The sequence below is a fragment of the Monodelphis domestica genome, chromosome 3, assembly GCF_027887165.1.
Source record: "Monodelphis domestica isolate mMonDom1 chromosome 3, mMonDom1.pri, whole genome shotgun sequence".
NCBI classification, from domain to species: Eukaryota; Metazoa; Chordata; class Mammalia; order Didelphimorphia; family Didelphidae; genus Monodelphis; species Monodelphis domestica.
The window spans coordinates 100,986,196-101,003,844 of NC_077229.1; the positions used below are offsets into that span (position 1 = coordinate 100,986,196).

Sequence of the window (17,649 nt, forward strand, 5' to 3'; positions counted from 1 at the left end):
CAGGTGAGTTCTGAAGGATAACTCTAGAAAGACTTTTGCCATCCCATCTCACTCCCATTATTTCCAAAGTCATTCCCTCAATAACTACCAGTTCTTCCAACAAACTCTCAGTTTCTCTCCTTTCCTTTCCAAAGTCTTCTCAATACCCTTATCATCCTGTCCTTTCTTCCTTGGTTTCTTCCATAGGTTCTGCTCCTTTTTCTTTCCAGATGCCTTCTTCTGTCCCCATTATAGCTCACTAATTCCCCTCCCACCATTTATACTTTTTCTCTATGAACTCATTTCTCTTCCTCAATAGAGCAATTTTCAGTGATTGGACATACAGAACCGATCCAGGCCTGGGTAGGAAGAACGGCAGACCTACCATGTTACCTGTCTCCCCAGAAAAATGCTCAAGCCATGAAGGTGATTTGGTTCCAGTCTCTGGAAATAGTGCATCACTATGAAGATGGGCAGGATAAGTTTGACGATCAAAGCCCTAAATTCCAAGGGAGGACAGAGCTGGTGAAAGATGCCATCACTAGAGGAAATGTCACCCTGAGGATATGGAACATTACAGCCGCGGACAAAGGACACTACAAATGCCATTTTGATGATGGTTTGTATCAAGAAGAAGCTGGTTTTGAACTATTTGTCTCAGGTGAGGAGTCAGAAGTGATGTTCCGGGGATTGGGGGCTTCAATATGAAGAATTGGGATGGTATTTTTCCCATCTGAATGATGACAAGTTGAGGGTGGTTGTCAGAGGAGGCAGGGAAACTTAGGTCCTGAAATATAGAAAACATGACAGGAAATTTAAAACAGCTTAGCAATACTGGCCTCAGAGGTAAACAAGGAAAAAGGAAATGAGCAAGAGGAAATAAAGAAAGAGAAAAAGAAAGATGAGAGGGGACACTGGTGATGAAAGAGAGAAAACGAAGAGGGAAAAAATAGAGGAAGAACCTATATCTTTCCATCTTATCGACAACTCTAATATGAGATACTTGAGCTTTGCTAAAATCATGAGCTTTGCTAAAAATGTAGGAAAACTCTATCTACAGAATTTCCCTCATCTACTAGCCTAATAATCCTATCAAAAAAGGAAATGGTGTCTTCTGGCATTACTTGTTCAATGAATCCATACCTGCTCTTGGTAATCATTTTCTCCCTTTTCTAAATGTTCACCAACAATCTCTTTCATTTCTAGAATTTTCCCAACAAAATCAAGTTCAATGGCCTATAATTTTCAGACTCTTCTTTTCCCTTTTTGAACATCACACTTGTCTTCCTCCAATCTTGCAGTATACTTTTCTTTTTCCTGTGATCTTTCAAATATCAGTGTCAAAGATTCAGGAATTGTATCTGCTAGTTCTTTCAGAACATAAGGAGGTAGTTCACTGGAGCCAAGTGATTTGAATTCATTAGGTATTCTCTTACTATCACCTTACTTCAATTCAGTATCTCTTTCTTTTAATAGACAGTATTAAAAGAAACATAATCCATGGTACTTCAGTCTTTAGATTCTAGCCCAAAATAATATTTGTTGGCATACTTTTTTGATTCCTTTAGATCATTTGGGACTTTTAACAGAAAATGAACAATTGTTATACATTTTGTTAAATTAATTGTTCTCTCTTGGAGAGAGAGAGAGAGAGACAGAGAGAGAGAGAGAGAGAGAGAGAGAGAGAGAGAGAGAGAGAGAGAGAGAGAGAGAGAGAGAATGCTCCCTGGAAGACAAATAGATGCCTTAGTGTCTCTGAGTAAGGAAACAACAATTACAATTCTTCTCGTATTCCTCTTTCCCTAACTGGATGATCTCTCATCTGACATCCACTAGATGTCTATTCTATCATCCTTCAGAGAATAATCAGCTTCATTGCCGCAACATGATCCAACTCTTTCCTCTTGAAGAAGAGATTCAAGGGGTAACTAGGGAGTTCATTGAGAGCCAGACCAAAAAAACAGGAGATCCTGAGTTCAAATTTGATCTCAGATACTTCCTAGCTGTGTTACCCTGGACAAGTCACTTAACCCCCACTGCCTAGCCCTTACCACTCTTCTGCCTTGGAACCAATACACAGTAATGATACTAAGATGGAAGGTAAGAGTGTTTTTTTTTTTAAAGAACCTCAAGTGTGTATTTAAATAGTCATCATACACCTGTATTTTTCCTTTTCTTTCTCCTCTGTGTTATCCTCTTCCACTCTCCACTATCCGACCAAAGATTAAATCTCCCCTCCATCTCAGATCTCTTTCTTTCCTTCAAAAAATGTCCATAAGATATTACCCATGAATCCACTCACCATCAAGGCAGCTAATGGCACAGTGGAGAGGGCACTAGATTTGTATTCAGAAAGATCTGAGTTCAAATCCAGCCTCAGATACTGGCTACATTATCATGGGCAAATCATTTAGCCTCTGTTTGACTCAGGTTCCTCTACTGTAAAGTAGGGATAGAGCTTAACTTATAATGTTGTTATCAGAATCAAATGAGATATTGTGGAATGAGGTTAATGTTTTATACAGTGCCTGGCATAGAGTGGGCACTCTATAAATACTTATTCTCCTCCCTTCCTGGATATCTTTCTCTGGAACTATTTCAGCTCATCAAAGCACTTGCAATACGTGGAGCTCATAACTGAACACAATACTTCAGATGTCCTCAGCAGAGCAGTGCTATGAAAATATTATCTCCTTATTCAGGGGAGGTTGTTTTTATTATATTAGCTTCTTAGCTATGTCTCATTCTCAAATCAAACTTGCTGTTCTCCAAAATCAACTTTTTTTCTTAAAAAAAAAAAGAATACTTTTATCTGTACCTTTTGTTTTCACACAGTATTTATTTCTGAATATGCCATCTATCACATCACAGTCCAGTGGGTCATTCTACTTTGTAAGCAAAAAATGTCAGACAAAAACGATCAATATAGCCAAGGGCCTGACTCCCTAAATACCATTCTACACCCATACTCTTCCAGCTTTTTGACAACATAATTCCATATTTCTTTTCCAAAGACTTTTTAACATTCTTTTAATTTATATTATTATAGTCATTGTTTTATTATTTATGCTTACTTCCTTCTATATCAGTATTTACAACTTCCCATGTTTCTCTACATTCATATCCATAATTTCTTATAGCACAATAATACTCTATTTATTATGTATATTTTGTGTACACATATATGTGTGTGTATAAATCACAATTTGGTCAGACATTCTCTTAACTGATGGGAAATCAATTTGTTCTCTTTTTTTTTTTTAAGTTTTTTTGCCACCATAAAAATACTGTTTATAGTTCTACATATTTGTCTATCTATAACCTTTCTTTCCTTAGCTCATTGAGGTTTATTTCTAATAGTGAAATTCTTATTCAAAAGAATATGAATAATTTGACGACAATTTTTTATAAAATTACAAATTGTTTTCCAGAAATTAAACTAATTCCCAACTCCAACAGAACTACGACGTGTTTTTCATACAAGCTTTTGTTGTTACTGTCACTCAGTCATTTTTAGTCACATCCAACTCTTTCTGACCCCATTTTTGGTGTTTACTTGGCAAAGATACTGGAGTAGTTTGTCATTTCCTTCTCCAGTTCATTTTAGATATGAGGAAACTGAGGCAAAGAGGCTAAGTGACTTGTCCAGGGTCACATAGCTAATAAGCATCTGAGACTTATTTTGAACTTAGGAAGGTGATTTTTTCTGACTCCAGGCCCAGCACTCTATCCACTGTGCCATTGAGTTGCCCCATTAAATACCTTTATTATGAACTATTCAGTGTGCCTCCCTCATCCTATACCTGACCAGTTGATTTTTTTGAAGTCACATGTAGGAACTGACATTTGTACTTCTAGCCAATGTGGTTACAGGAGAAGGAAGAGCTAAATAATATCAGGAGCCTTCTACTGCCAACCAAAGAGAGTTGACCAATTGTAGAGGGTTACAGCGTACATATATGCTCCCTTGATACATCACTTCATATTGCAACTGGCTTAGAAGTCTCTCCAAGTTCAAATATGGAAGAATCAAAGGCATGATCTATATATCACTAACATTTCAGACACACGGTCTAACTGAGTCTGCTGCCACCACAGCCTGAGCTAAAGAAAAGCTCTCCATTTTGAGATTAACTCTCTCCCACTCCACATATTCAGACAAAAATCATAGTAAATTACCCCTTTGGCAGCTTCAAGTCCATTGTAATCCAAATGAACACCAAAAGGGATAAAACTATTCATGTTTCCTCCCGTAAGGCAGAAATCAATATTTTTCCACTCTCCATACTGCAGAGGGGAAATAGGTAGTGGGGGGACAGGGCAGGGAATATGGGAGCAATTGAAGGGTCTCCCTGGGCAACTTCCACAAGGAAAGAAAAGGGAAAAGCAAAGGAGCTCTTACCTGGATCTGGGCATCTGGGCAACCACACACCTGCTCTCCAGCCTAATCTTACCTCAGTTCCAAAACCCTAATGCAAACTGAAGCTGCTCTCAGCTCTTATCTGTAAAATCTTAGGAGGAAATCTAACTTAGAGTTACTTCTCACCTTTTCCTTTCTCCTATCTTCATATTTTGGCTCTTTGTTCTGCCAGTGCATTCTGGTTAAAAAGCCCAGAATATCTCCTGTGAAGCCTTTTTATTGCAAATTTTTCTGATTTTTTTTTTTCACTTATCTGAAGCTACTAGCTTCAGGTGGATATCCCAAAAGCCACTGGTCTAGGCCTATACTTGGGCTGAAAATATGGGTCAGACCATCTTGGAATGGAGCTGGACATACACAAGTTTTAGCATCATGGAACCTCAGGGCAGAAAGAACCTCAGAGGTCATCTAATCTAACTCACACTTTGAATAAGAATCCCCTCTACAGTATCACCAAGGAGTGGTTTACTTATCTCTTCTTAAAGGTTTCTATAGAGGGAAGAAAGTAGAGAATACTTTCATTGTTCCTCTGATGACATGGCCTCCAATACTCTCCAAACTCTAGATTTATTCTAGCTTTTCAATACCTTTTGTGTCAAATTAAGAATTTGTTTTTGTTTTGTTTTTAAATTTTAAATATTTTTCCATGGTTACATGATTCATTTTCTGTCCCTCCCCTCTTCCTTCCCTGCTCCTGACCATATTATTCATTTTTGTAACAGAGTAATCTTTTAAAACCAAAATCCAAAATCATATACCCATGCAAACAAGTGATAAATCATGTTTTTCTTCTCCGTTACTACGCCCACAATTCTTTCTCTCAATGTGGATAGTAGCATTCGTTCTCATGAGTCCCTCTGGATTGTCCAGGACCATTGCATTGCTACTAGTAGGAAAGTAGATTACATTTGATCACAGATTACCTTTGATCAAAAATGAAGGAGAATTTGGAATTGAATCAGAGGACCCAGTGTCCCATTTGCAATCTACGATGTCCATGGACAAGTCACCACCTCTCTGAGCCTCAATAATAATACAAGTCCCAGATGATCTCACAGGTTGTTGTGAGGAAAGTGCTTTGTAAACTATAAAGCATTATTAAGATGCATTTTTGTTATCATTATTGTCATTCCAGAACCAAACCCTACATCCAAATACAATACAGGCAGGATAGATGCTGGCGAGACTATCATATTCTTCATTCTAGAAACTGTCTGATTGTTACTGAAACACTTAAGTGACATCATCTCTCTTCATTTCTCCTAATAATGAAAATTGTAACTCAGTGAAGCACTCTACTGAATCTCCTCTCTCACAATCATGATCACTCTTAACCTATATAAGCTTCTTTATTTTATTCTTTGCCTGATATTTGTGATCAGAACATCATTGAACAGGATTGTTTCTGTTATTGTAGCTTCCGGGGAATCTTAAATGATTTTGGTCTCTGGATGGGTGACATTGTTGGAAGAGAACTTTAAAACTGTTTTTACTATACCAAAGTCAATACTTTCTCATACTCAACTAACAGTTAACCCTGTAGTATAGCCTTTTCTCTATAGCTTTCAGTCATTCACAAAACTATAAAGATATGATCCATCATTGGCCCAAAGCCTTCTTGCTCCTTACTAATACCCTCATCAAGGATGTCCTTAATTAATGTGTACACAAAGCTCATGAATAATGAATGAGAAAATGGGCTGGGAAAAAAAAGTTATATAGAATGACAGCTGTCAGGAATAGCAGAGAGCAAGAGCTTTTAAAGGATGGGGAAAACTTTGTCGCATTTATAGGTAGCAGAGAAGGAACCAGTAGAGAGGAAGTATTTGAAGATTCTCTCTGACAAGTCAAGCAGACTAGGAGCTTTTTAGGCTCTTTTGGCCACTTTTTTTCTGAAAACTGACTTATTTTCTGTATAAAATTATTATGAATCTCTCTATTAATGCAGCCTAATAGTCCCCCATGTGGCAGAAAGCTAATATTCCAAAGTAATATTTAAACCATCTCCTCTTAGGTGAGGAAACTGAGCAACAGATACCTTGGTGGAAAAGCGTCACTGACTTCTTTGCAGAGTTTTGGATACTGCTATTTGTTATATTTGTGATTTTAATCCTACTATTAACAGGTAACTATTAAGGAGGTGTGAGGTTTACTGGCCAGCATACTGGATATATCTAAAATAGAAGGGCAAAAGAGAAATAAGAAATCAGAGTACTGACTTCTCATCCATCTCCCAGCCACTGATCACTTCTTTCTACACACATGCAACCACTCCTGGAGGCACCATCTCCAAAAACTTCCCATAAGTCACTGCCTCCAGATCTGCACCTTAAGGTCACTCCATCTAATGCATCCTTCCTCTCAAAGTCACTATTCTTCTCATTCCCTCCAATTTCCCTTCTCCACATATACACAAAACCTCATCAGGAGGATGACTCTGAAAGGTTCAAAAATTCCCATCCATCCCTAAGTCTTCATCCAACAGTTATATAATGACAGAATTTCAATACTGGAAGAGACCACAGCGGCCATCTAGTGCTACCTGCATGTAAAACTGAATCCCAATATAACATCACCAAGTGATCCATCATCCAGCCTCTGCTTGGAAACCTCAAAGGAGTACAAATTCACCACTTCTAAAGGCAACCCATTCCACACTTTGGAAGCTTAAAGTATTAGGACAAAACTAAATTTATTTCTTTGCAATTTCCACCCTGAGGGTCTCAAAAAACTGCCCAAACATCTTTATGAAGGTGTGAAGGGGGGGTGAGGGCCTTGGAATCAAAGAATGAAACCTTTGATTTTCCAGACCCTGATATTTCAATGCCAATAATCCTTATACATTGCCCCCCCCAAATAATAAGGAACCTGATGTCACTTTAAAGGTAGGAAATTTATACTATGACTGTCTTTTAGACACTGGAGCATCTAGGTCAGTTCTAGTAAGCAAACCAGATGAGAAATGTGATTCTATTGGCTCCTTAAATGTAGTAAGTGTTTCAGGAAAACCGGTGAAGGTCCCAAAGCTTTCTCCTTGCATGGTACATGTGGGACCCCTAACTGTTGAACATTCTTTTATTGTAATGCCTGGATCCCCCACAAATTTGCTGAGGAGAGATTTACTATGCAAATTACAAGCCACAATAATGTGCGCCCCAGATGGCTCTCTCTCTTTAGAAGTGCCCGAGGAAACCTTAAATTTACTCCCTGTATTTCTCTCAGAGAGCCAGGAAGCAAAGGAGCATCCTACCTTTGAAATACCTACAGATATACCAGAGTATCTTTGGACCACATCCTCTACTGATGTAGGCTTACTTAAATCAGCTGCTCCTGTGCAAATAAAAACTAAATCCAGCCCACCTCCTTGCATTCCTCAGTATCCTCTCTCCAAGGAAGCAACAGAGGCCATTACCCCAATTATAAACTCATTAATTGACCAAGGAATAATTTTCCCTTGTAAATCTGAATACAACACACCCATCCTCCCTGTTAAAAAAACAAAAAGGGGGCCCGATGGCAAACACCTCTATAAATGCATACAGGATTTGAGGGCAAGGAATAATCATATTATAAAGAGAAACTCTGTAGTTCCCAATATCAATACTATTATTTCATCTATTCCTATCACAGCTACATACTTTACAGTAGTATACTTGTGTTTAACCTTCTTTTCCATACCCATACATGAGAACTCAAGGCATATTTTTGCTTTCACCTGGAAAGGCACAAAATATTCCTGGAGTCGTTTGCCCCAGGTTTATGTAGAAAGTCTGACCTTATTTGCACAAAGTTTGGGACAAGATACAGATAATATAAAATTTAAAAACAGCAAATTAATAAAATACCTAGATGACCTACTCTTGGCTTCTGCAGATGCAGAAGCATGTCAGGAAGATAGTAAGCACCTTCTTTTGGAATTGCACAAAAGAGGTCATAAGATCTCAAAAGATAAAGTTCAGTGGTGTCTCCCCAAAGTACAATACTTGGTGTTCATTCTAACAACAGGTGCCCTTTCTATTTCTCTCAAGTGAATTGAGAATATTCAAAAATTGAGTGCTCCTACCACTAAAAAACAGTTAAGAGCAATTCTGGGAGCAAAGGGGTTTTGTAGACAATGAATTCCTTGCTATTGGAAAATTACTAAACCCCTTATAACCCTAACAAGGGATTCAGTCCCTAAACCCCTCAAATTAGAGCCTGAACACCTATCAGCTCTATCAGAGCTGAAAAGGGCTATCATGTCTGCCCCTGCTCTAGGCATCCCAGATTACAATAAGCCATTTACTTTGTATGTACATGAGTGAAGAGGAGTAGCTTCAGGCATTTTAACTCAGACTTTGGGGCCTTCTCAGTGCCCAGTTGCTTATTATTCAGCCCAGATGGACCCAATAGCTTCAGGAGCACCACCATGGCTTAGAGGCGTGGCTGCTACTGCTTTACTAGTGACAAAAACCATTGATCTAGTATTGGGATGCCCATTGACAATTATGTGCTCATATGAGGTAGAAGCATTATTGCTAAGACAGAGAACACAGGCATTTTCTGATCAGCGAATTACAAGATATGAAATAACCTTGCTAAACAATGAAAATATTATTCTGAAAGGCTGTACAACCCTTAATCCTGCCACCTTGCTTCCAGACTTTCCAAGTTCAGGAGAACCATTACACAGTTGTGAAACACTAGTGTCAATGGCAGAAAAGCCTCAGGATGATCTCTTGGACACTCCCTTAAACAACTCAGATCTGGTCTTATTTACTGATGGTTCTTCTTTTATGAGGGATGGCATACGCTACAGTGGAGCTGCCATAGTCTCAGAATTTGCCACTGAGTGATCAGCTTCACTGCCCTCTAATATTAGAGCTCAAGGGGCAGAACTCATAGCTCTGAAACATGCCTGTATAATTGCCAAGGGTAAAAGGGCAACAATTTATACAAATTCTAGATATACTTTTGGCATTTGTCACTCAGTCGGGATGCTATGGCTCCAGAGAGGATTTTTAACCTCAGCTGGAAAATTCATACCTAATGCAGAAATTATGAATGAAATTCTTTCTGCTCTCAAACTGCCTGAATCCCTAGCTGTAGTTCATTGCTCTGCCCATAGAGGTGGCTCTGACCCTGTCTCTAGGGGAAATGACTTAGTAGATGCCACTACAAAGCTAGCAGCCATAGAAGGACCTAGATTAATTTTAGCATTAACAACCACTGATGATTTAAATTTATCACTTTCCTATAATGAAAAGAAAGTGGAAAAATGGAAACAAAAAGTTAAAGCAAAACAGATTAATGGAGTGTGGGTATCATCTGAAGGGAAACCCGTTCCCTAGAAGTTTCTATCACCAACTTTGCCAATCTGTTCATAATAATGGCCACTTTGGTCCCAGGGCATTGTGGACTCTGTTAAGAGAGTGTGGATAGCCCCTGGTATTACTACCAAAGCATCTAAAGTGTGTTCAGCCTGCTCTACCTGACAGGCATATAACCAATATGCCTTTCATGGTAAAGCCTTTGGTGGGCACCCTCTGGCTTACACACCTTTTGAGCACCTGCACATAGATTTTATAACAATGACAAAGGCTGGACAATATAAATTTTGTCTGGTCCTAGAAGACCAACTGACCAGATGGCCAGAAGCATTTCCTATAGCCTGAGCTACAGCGGCTTTTGTTGCTAAGGTAATTTTAAAAGAAATTATTCCTCGCTTTGGCCTGCCAGCACGTATTGATTCTGATAGAGGAAGTCATTTTACTGATTCTGTCCTAAATCAGATATATTTTTGCTTGGGGATAACTCCCAAATTCCATGTTCCATATTATCCCCAGAGTTCAGACCAAGTTGAGAGGATGAACAAAGAACTTAAAACTGATTGGCAAATTATGCACTGAGACCCATTTAAAATGGCCTGAAATTCTCCATCTGGCCCTATTTTATCTTAGAAGCAGGCCTAGAGGAGACTTACGCATCTCACCATTTGAGATGCTTTTTGGACATCTGCCTATACAGGCTAAGCCTTTCTCCCCGGCTTATACATTGCTGTTAGGGGAGATACTACTATTGCTTCCTATATACAGGAATTACAGCACAAACTGAGTGAGCTACATGAATCCAGAACTGCAGTACAAGTCGGACCACTAGACTTCTCACTTCACGACCTGAACCCAGGAGACAAAGTATATATAAAGAACTTCCAGTGTACGGGAGCAACTCAGCCTTCCTGGAAGGACCATTCCAAATATTGTTAACTACTCCAACATCTATAAAGGTTGGAGAAAAGGATTCTTGGATTCATTGCTCACATGTAAATACAGCATGTTCTGTTGAGATTTATTGACTGTATCCTATACATGCATTGGAGGTAATTACGCATTGACAAGTGGAACTGTTTTATTCTACATTTGACACATTGAATTCCTAAATTTAATTTTTTTCTTCTTTTTCCTTTTTTCTCTTTTCCTTATTTTATTATTATTCTTTTATTAAAATATTTTATTTTTCCCCCTTTTTCTCATTTCTATGTACTTAAGGTACATAAAATCAATATTCATTTTTATTCTACAATAATACTTGTTTAAATATATATATATATATATATATATATATATATATATATACTTGCTATTGTTATAAATATGTGCTAAAACAGCTTTAGACTATGGGAACCTGCCATTTATTGATAATTATTGTGGGACTATGATTAATGTTTGTGTCTGATTCTTGGAACAGGATCAAAGAGGAGCACAGAGATAACCTGGATAATGCCAAAAGAGCTCACAGGTCTAAAAATCAAAGACCAATCCAGGTAGGATTAATGCACTTCTAAGCGAATACTAAAGACTTGACCTAGTGTGAGACTCGGGGTTGCAACACTTGACATACGTTAAGATGTAGGCCTTCCTTGTATCCACACTCTTTGTGAAAATACCTATAGACAAGTACCAAAGGTTGGTTACTATTCTGGCTCCCTCCATCCCTTAGAATGAAGGTAAAATCAGACGAGGGAATGAAACTTCCATATATATATATATATATATATATATATATATATATATAAATATATGTATATATATATATATATATATATATATATATATATATATATATGGTCTTGGTGGTTGTCTCTCGGTAACCGAGAATGACTATTGTCTTTGTGCATTTTTGTGCACAAAGACACTTGTGTATAAAGATTTAAGTGGAAAAGTCGATGCACAGAGACAGTCCCACTCTCTCAGCTTTGGAAGCCTAGGTCCATTGGCACGAAAAGTCGTTACATCTGGAGACTTCCTCAGCTGCATTGGATGGCCATGTTGTCTTTTGTGCTCCAACACGACCTAGGCACTCCACAGTGCCTAGCAGCGTTTCCATCTCAGCCAATGAATCTTCTTATTGATTTCTTCTGTCTATTCAGCCAAAGCAGTATTCATATGCTGGGTGAGCAAAGCCCGAGTTAACCAGGGGTCGATGAAGACCCGATGGTTACCCTCACAAGGTTTAGCTGGCCTGTCGAAGCCGTTGCCCAGGGTGTGGCCGCTGCCACATGCTAGCTGTTACTGGGAGCCACAAGTGAGACCTGGGTGTCAGGTGAGGGTCAGAGGCTGGAGAGCTGCCCTAGGAAGGCACGACAAGCCCTCCAATGCCAAAAATATTACTCCTCCCTGAGCACCCCATACACCCCATATATATATATATATAAAATAAAAATCTGGTCCTTCGTTCTCTCCTATAGTATGGCAACTTCCTGTAGACTTGGCTGCAAATGGGTAAGTGAAATTTGCTACATTCTGTCCTACAGACTTGTGGGATTAGAAATTACTTAACTGGACCCTGTGAGAAAATTTTATTCTTGCTTTCTCAAAATTTTGTATGCATAGAATTTTGATATTTTGACACTGATTTTGAATTCTTTAATATAAGTATATTTAAAGGGTTTATATTTTTCCCTTAATTTTTCCTTTTTTTCTTTTCTTTTTTCTTTTTTCTTTTGTTTTCATTTTGTATTTGTTTTCCATTTAAATTAACTCACACACACCCACAACTAAACCTTGCATCCTCAGCTGGACTCAGTGTTTTTTCAACACTTTCTTCAGGGGGGGTTGTATTTCATAAAATCCAAGATTTGAATTTTGTTCAAGATAGATCTTCAGAGAAGAAGCTTGCGAACTAACTGAGTCCAGAGAATGAACTATTTGCAGAAAGATATCTAAACCTTTTCACTACAGGAAGATCCAGAATGAACCTTGGGGTGAGGTTGATTGAACATTTTTTTTGAATGTACACTCTTATGCCAAAGGGGACTGCCCCCTAATTGGCTTTTGTCAATGCTCCCAGCAAAACATTGGTCTGCTGTCTTTCTCTCTCCTCTATTTCCCCTAATCTATAACTATTATAGTTTTCCTCTTAGAGGGCAAAATTTTGTATACACTTGCAGTTAGAATTTTTCGGGGTGCAGTACACTTATGTTAGTGATCAATTGGGGAGACTAGTCCCCCAATCATCATCAGGAGGGATTGTAAATTTTAAAATCTCCATCTTGCTTGGGCTAGCACCCAAAATTGTGCACACCCACACTACACGGGCATGTGCTAGTCAATGAATAATCAGAAATAACTAACTGCCCACCTGGGCTGTCCTAAGCCAAGCTTGAGCCACCATTGGCACTTGTAAGGAACAGGAAGTGAGGTAGGGAAGAGCCTCTGGAATTCGCGGACTTCCTGAGGACAGAGCTGGAGGCCAGTTCATGCAAGAACTTGAGGAGGGTGGAGGACCACAGAGAGCTTCCCTTCAGATCGGTCACTTGAGTCAAGGACTGATTCCTTCTCTACCTTGGCCCTTTGGGCCTAAACTCCCTCTGGCTAGTCCAGAGGTTGAGTAGCCCCTTCCCCTTTTCTCCTCTCTACTTCTCTCCCTCTCCATTTTCTTACTCCCTTTGTGATTAAAACCACCATAAATTCCATTCTGACTTGAGTGTTTCATTTTAGGAATTTCATAAGTAAATTCCTTGGCGGCCATAGTTTTAATATTATAACAATCTTTTAAAGGTGATATTTTCACTTCAACAACTGCATACAAATTTTACATTTTTGACAGACTCTTATAGGCAGGATGGGCTTGCCAAGTTGTGAAAACCATATGCCATTTATTTGTTTTGCCCCTAAGTTCTTCATCCATGATTGAATTTCCGTTCATTATAGGTGTTAGTTAGATTGTCCTCTTCAACTATTGAGAAATTCAATACATGTAGAGGTCCTTCTCTAGCTCCAAATTTTGCTGTAATGTTGACTCTATAGTTTCCTAACAACACATGATCTTTATTACCTGTGTATGATCTGTAATGGATTATTGCCACTTCTTTGGGCAAATGTAAGGCCTCAAGAAGTTGCATGATGTCTTTGGCATATGCGATCTCTTTGCCTGTACTTGTTAAGAAATCTTAACAAATCTTAAGAAAGAAAGAAAGAAAGAAAGAAAGAAAGAAAGAAAGAAAGAAAGAAAGAAAGAAAGAAAGAAAGAAAGAAAGAAAGAAAGAAAGAAAGAAAGAAAGAAAGAAAGAAAGAAAGAAAGAAAGAAAGAAAGAAAGAAAGAAACAAACAAACAAACAAACAAACAAACAAACAAACAAACAAACAAACAAACAAACAAAGAAACAAAGAAAGAAACAAAGAAAGAAAGAAACAAAGAAACAAAGAAAGAAAGAAAACAGAAATTTCTATATTGTATATGTATTTCTATATTGTATATATAAGAAAGACTGGTATTTCCAAAAGGAGACTGGCTACTCTGGCTACCCACCCCTGGGAATAGCATCCTCACTAGATTAAGAGCTCCAAAGCACTGTGGAATTTAAGGAAATTTTAGGGGAACTTTAGGGGAAATATGATTGATTGACATTACCACAGCTACAAAGAAATGATGAAATGGGAATATTCAAACTACACTAACAGACTTGGGAAAGAAACAATAGCCAGAGGCAAGGGTGCTTACCATGCATACTAAAAAAAGCATGGTCCCTGCACAGAATGTTAGTGGACTGCAAGCACGATGTGAGTCAACCACAGAATCAAAAGAGGTTAATATAATCTTAGAGTGTATTAACAAAATAGGTACTAAACCCATTGTTCTCTGCTCTGGTCAGATGATTGAGATCATTTTGTTTAATTCTGGTTACCACATTTCAGGAAAGTTGTTGATAGTATGTACAATAACCTATATTTGAGGCACCAAACAACCAGGAACAATTAATTTAGATTATTCTAATCTAAACATTTCTGCAAAGACAATCTGAGAGAAATGGAGGAAGAGAAAGAGAGAGGGGAAGGGAAGAAAGGAGAGAGAAAAAGACAGCATAGAGGGAGCCACTCTATGACTTGAAGATCTCTCACAAGTTATTTTGAAGTCACCCCAAAGTGGCCTTCAGCCTGTCCTCAGCTGGCAAAATGGTGTGCTCTCATCTCAGGGTAAGAAGTTTGCCCTTGCTAATCAAAAGCTGAATCATTATAAATTTGACTCTCTAGATCAGCTGTCCAAACTACCAGAAGCCATGCCTGTGACAAATCTATGCCACTTTGGGAAAAGAAAGGATCCTCTGATCTTTAGGTTTCTAGAATTCAGTCTCCAGGAAAGCTAAACATAAGAATAACACAACATGTTTTGTTATGTGCTTTGTTAAGATTAAAATTAGTTTCTCTGCTAAAAGTATTATATTTATATGAGGTTTATTAAAGGTTAAGAAATAAAGAAAATACAAAATAAGAAAGCACGTGCCTAGGAGGACCAAAAGGCCGTTTCAATTTCATTTACTCTACATCTTGAGAGACACATGTGCTTGGAAGCAAGGCAGGGAGAGAGAGCCTCAAGTAGGCGGAGAGACCCTTTAAATAATAATTTGTGATCTCACACTCAGGTGAGATTCTGGGGAATTCTGGGAAGTTCCAAGGTTACAGTTTGGCCAAAACCTTTACAGTTTTGGCAATTCACAGTCTTGGCAAACCACGTTTTATCATTGACAACTTCTGGCTTATCTTCTCTGACACTTTGTTATTCCTTCCTCAGTCCATAGTTGCCTTGATTTCAAGCTCCTTGACCCTACAGAGGGGCCCATACACCCTGGAGTAGCTTAAATTCCCCCAATTAATAGATTTCCTTTCCTCTGGGATGGTTCAGACAATTCCTTCCCAGAAAGTGCTCAGAGGACCAATGGATGGTATTGTTGGGAGATGCTTTGCTTTCTAATAGCATGGAAGAGGCAAAACAGTTGCTCACTCATTTTATGGGTTTGTGCTGACCTCAAGAAAAAGAGAATCCTTTAGTTCAGTTTGGTGATAATTCTGAATCAAAAGGAAAAGGTGATAGAGACTTGTTTAGTCTCTGTGGAAGAAGGGAGAAGCTCCTACACAGAAGCCTATAACATGAAATAATATGGAAGAAAATAGGGAAAACCTGTTTAAAAGAATAATTTTTACAAGCATGATTATATACCTAGTATACAGGTATTTGCTTCACAAAGTCTTTTCTGACTAATCATCTCAACATAATTCTGAGCTACAGTCAGAAACCACTATTCGGTATATGCCAGTATAATAATTAAAATTTAGGACTGCTCCTTACTTTTCATTAATAGTATTGTAGGATCTGAGCCTAGAAAGTAGAAGATTATAGATTCCTTTTGTTACAGCTTCCTGGAATAGAGACAATATTTATCCTGGGAAACCCATCTAGGCAAAGAATCAGTAGTAGGTGTGACATGGAAATCACTTTAAAAGACTGATATATATTAATTTAAGGTCACCAAGGAATTCAGCTATGTAATTCCTAAATGAAAACTTAAGTCAGCCGTCAACCTTTTATAGAGTTTAATTACAAACAGGAGGAAGGAAGGAATTAGAGATAGGGAGAGAGAGGGAGAGATAAAGGGGAGAGAAGGGAATAGGGCTTAATTACCCCTTCTGTTTAGGCTGGGCCAAAAGGCCCAAGCCCTTAGATAGCTGGGGCAAAGAAAGGAGGTCAGTCCCTATTACTCACGTGACCAAAATGGAGAAACAGTCTCAAGGGCCTCCACCTCCAGCTTCCTTCAGATCAGCTTCCTTCAGAGCCAGCACAACCTCTCAGAGCCAAAACCTCCTACCAACCTCCTCAGTCCTCAGACACTGCTATCTTTAAGGAAAACATCCAAGTTCCCTCCCCTCAGTTCTCACATCTACCAATCACTGCCCATGTCTTCCCTGTGCCAATGTTGGCTTTACCTTAACCCAGGACCACCCAGAGATCTGTGGCTTTGCACATGTCTGTTGAAGGCCATATTCTCAAATAATTAAATTTTGATCCTCTGCTACAGCCCTTCCTAAATCCTGTTAGGACTGAGTAGGGTAGAGATTGGAATAATTAAATTTTGATCTATGCTGCAGCCCTTCCTAAATCCTGTTAGGACTGAGTGGGGTGGAAATTGTATTTTCCAAGACCTGGTTCTGTCATTCCAAGTATCTCTATTGTATCAATTCTAAAATCAATCATGACTCAAAGAAATACCTGTTCTATGCTTAAGCATAGGTCAAAGCCCTTTCCATTGTTCAGCAAAAGGTTTCTGTCCTAAAGTAATCTTAAGAAGGGAGGTGGAGGAACCTCCCATGCCAATGGGGTTCACATTATCAATAGAGAATTTTTCAAGTATGAAATTTCCCAATGGTCAAATTTTCAACATTTATAAGTCTAAGAAATTTTAAGGTTTACATAGGGTAAGGATGGGGATGACTAAGAATGTCTGAACAACTCTGATTACCCATCACACCAACTCCCTCTACACAAGAGTTCCCTATTTTTAAAAGCCACAATATATTAAGTGAAGGTCCTGAGTAGTCTTCCTTCCTGAAATTTCTCATATCTATCCCTCTCTCTCCCCCACATTGCCTTTCCAATCACACTGGGCATCTTGTAACTCCAAGGCCCTGAATTCCTCTTCCAGACAGCTCTTCTTGTTTCTTTTCCTTGTAAGTACCTTTACCCTAATTCTGTGTCTATAGTTCTGGCCCTGATCCACAGCACTGAAGAAACCCTGGCCTTGGAAAAGGTTGGATTTATATCAAGTTCTTTCTTACTTCTGAGCTCTGTATTAGATTCCTGCCTTCCTGAACTTGAACTTATCAGAAGGACTCAGCCCTTGGGCAGAAAGATGTAAGAAGACATATAGGCTATAACTGTGGCAGCAAGCTTGTCTACCACACCAATGGCATTCCCAGATACACAATGAGCTGCCACCA

At 38.6% G+C, this 17,649-nt stretch overlaps 1 protein-coding gene across 1 annotated transcript; it reads left to right on the forward strand.

Moving 5' to 3' along the window:
• The first annotated feature begins 302 nt into the window (after positions 1 to 302).
• Positions 303 to 10,895, forward strand: LOC100016506 (myelin-oligodendrocyte glycoprotein-like). Its single transcript, XM_056822812.1, has 3 exons — positions 303 to 640; positions 6,414 to 6,524; positions 10,474 to 10,895. The coding sequence occupies exons 1-3, from the start codon at positions 400 to 402 to the stop codon at positions 10,494 to 10,496; spliced, it is 375 nt and encodes a 124-aa protein (XP_056678790.1). The 5' UTR covers positions 303 to 399; the 3' UTR covers positions 10,497 to 10,895.
• Positions 10,896 to 17,649: the final 6,754 nt, after the last annotated feature.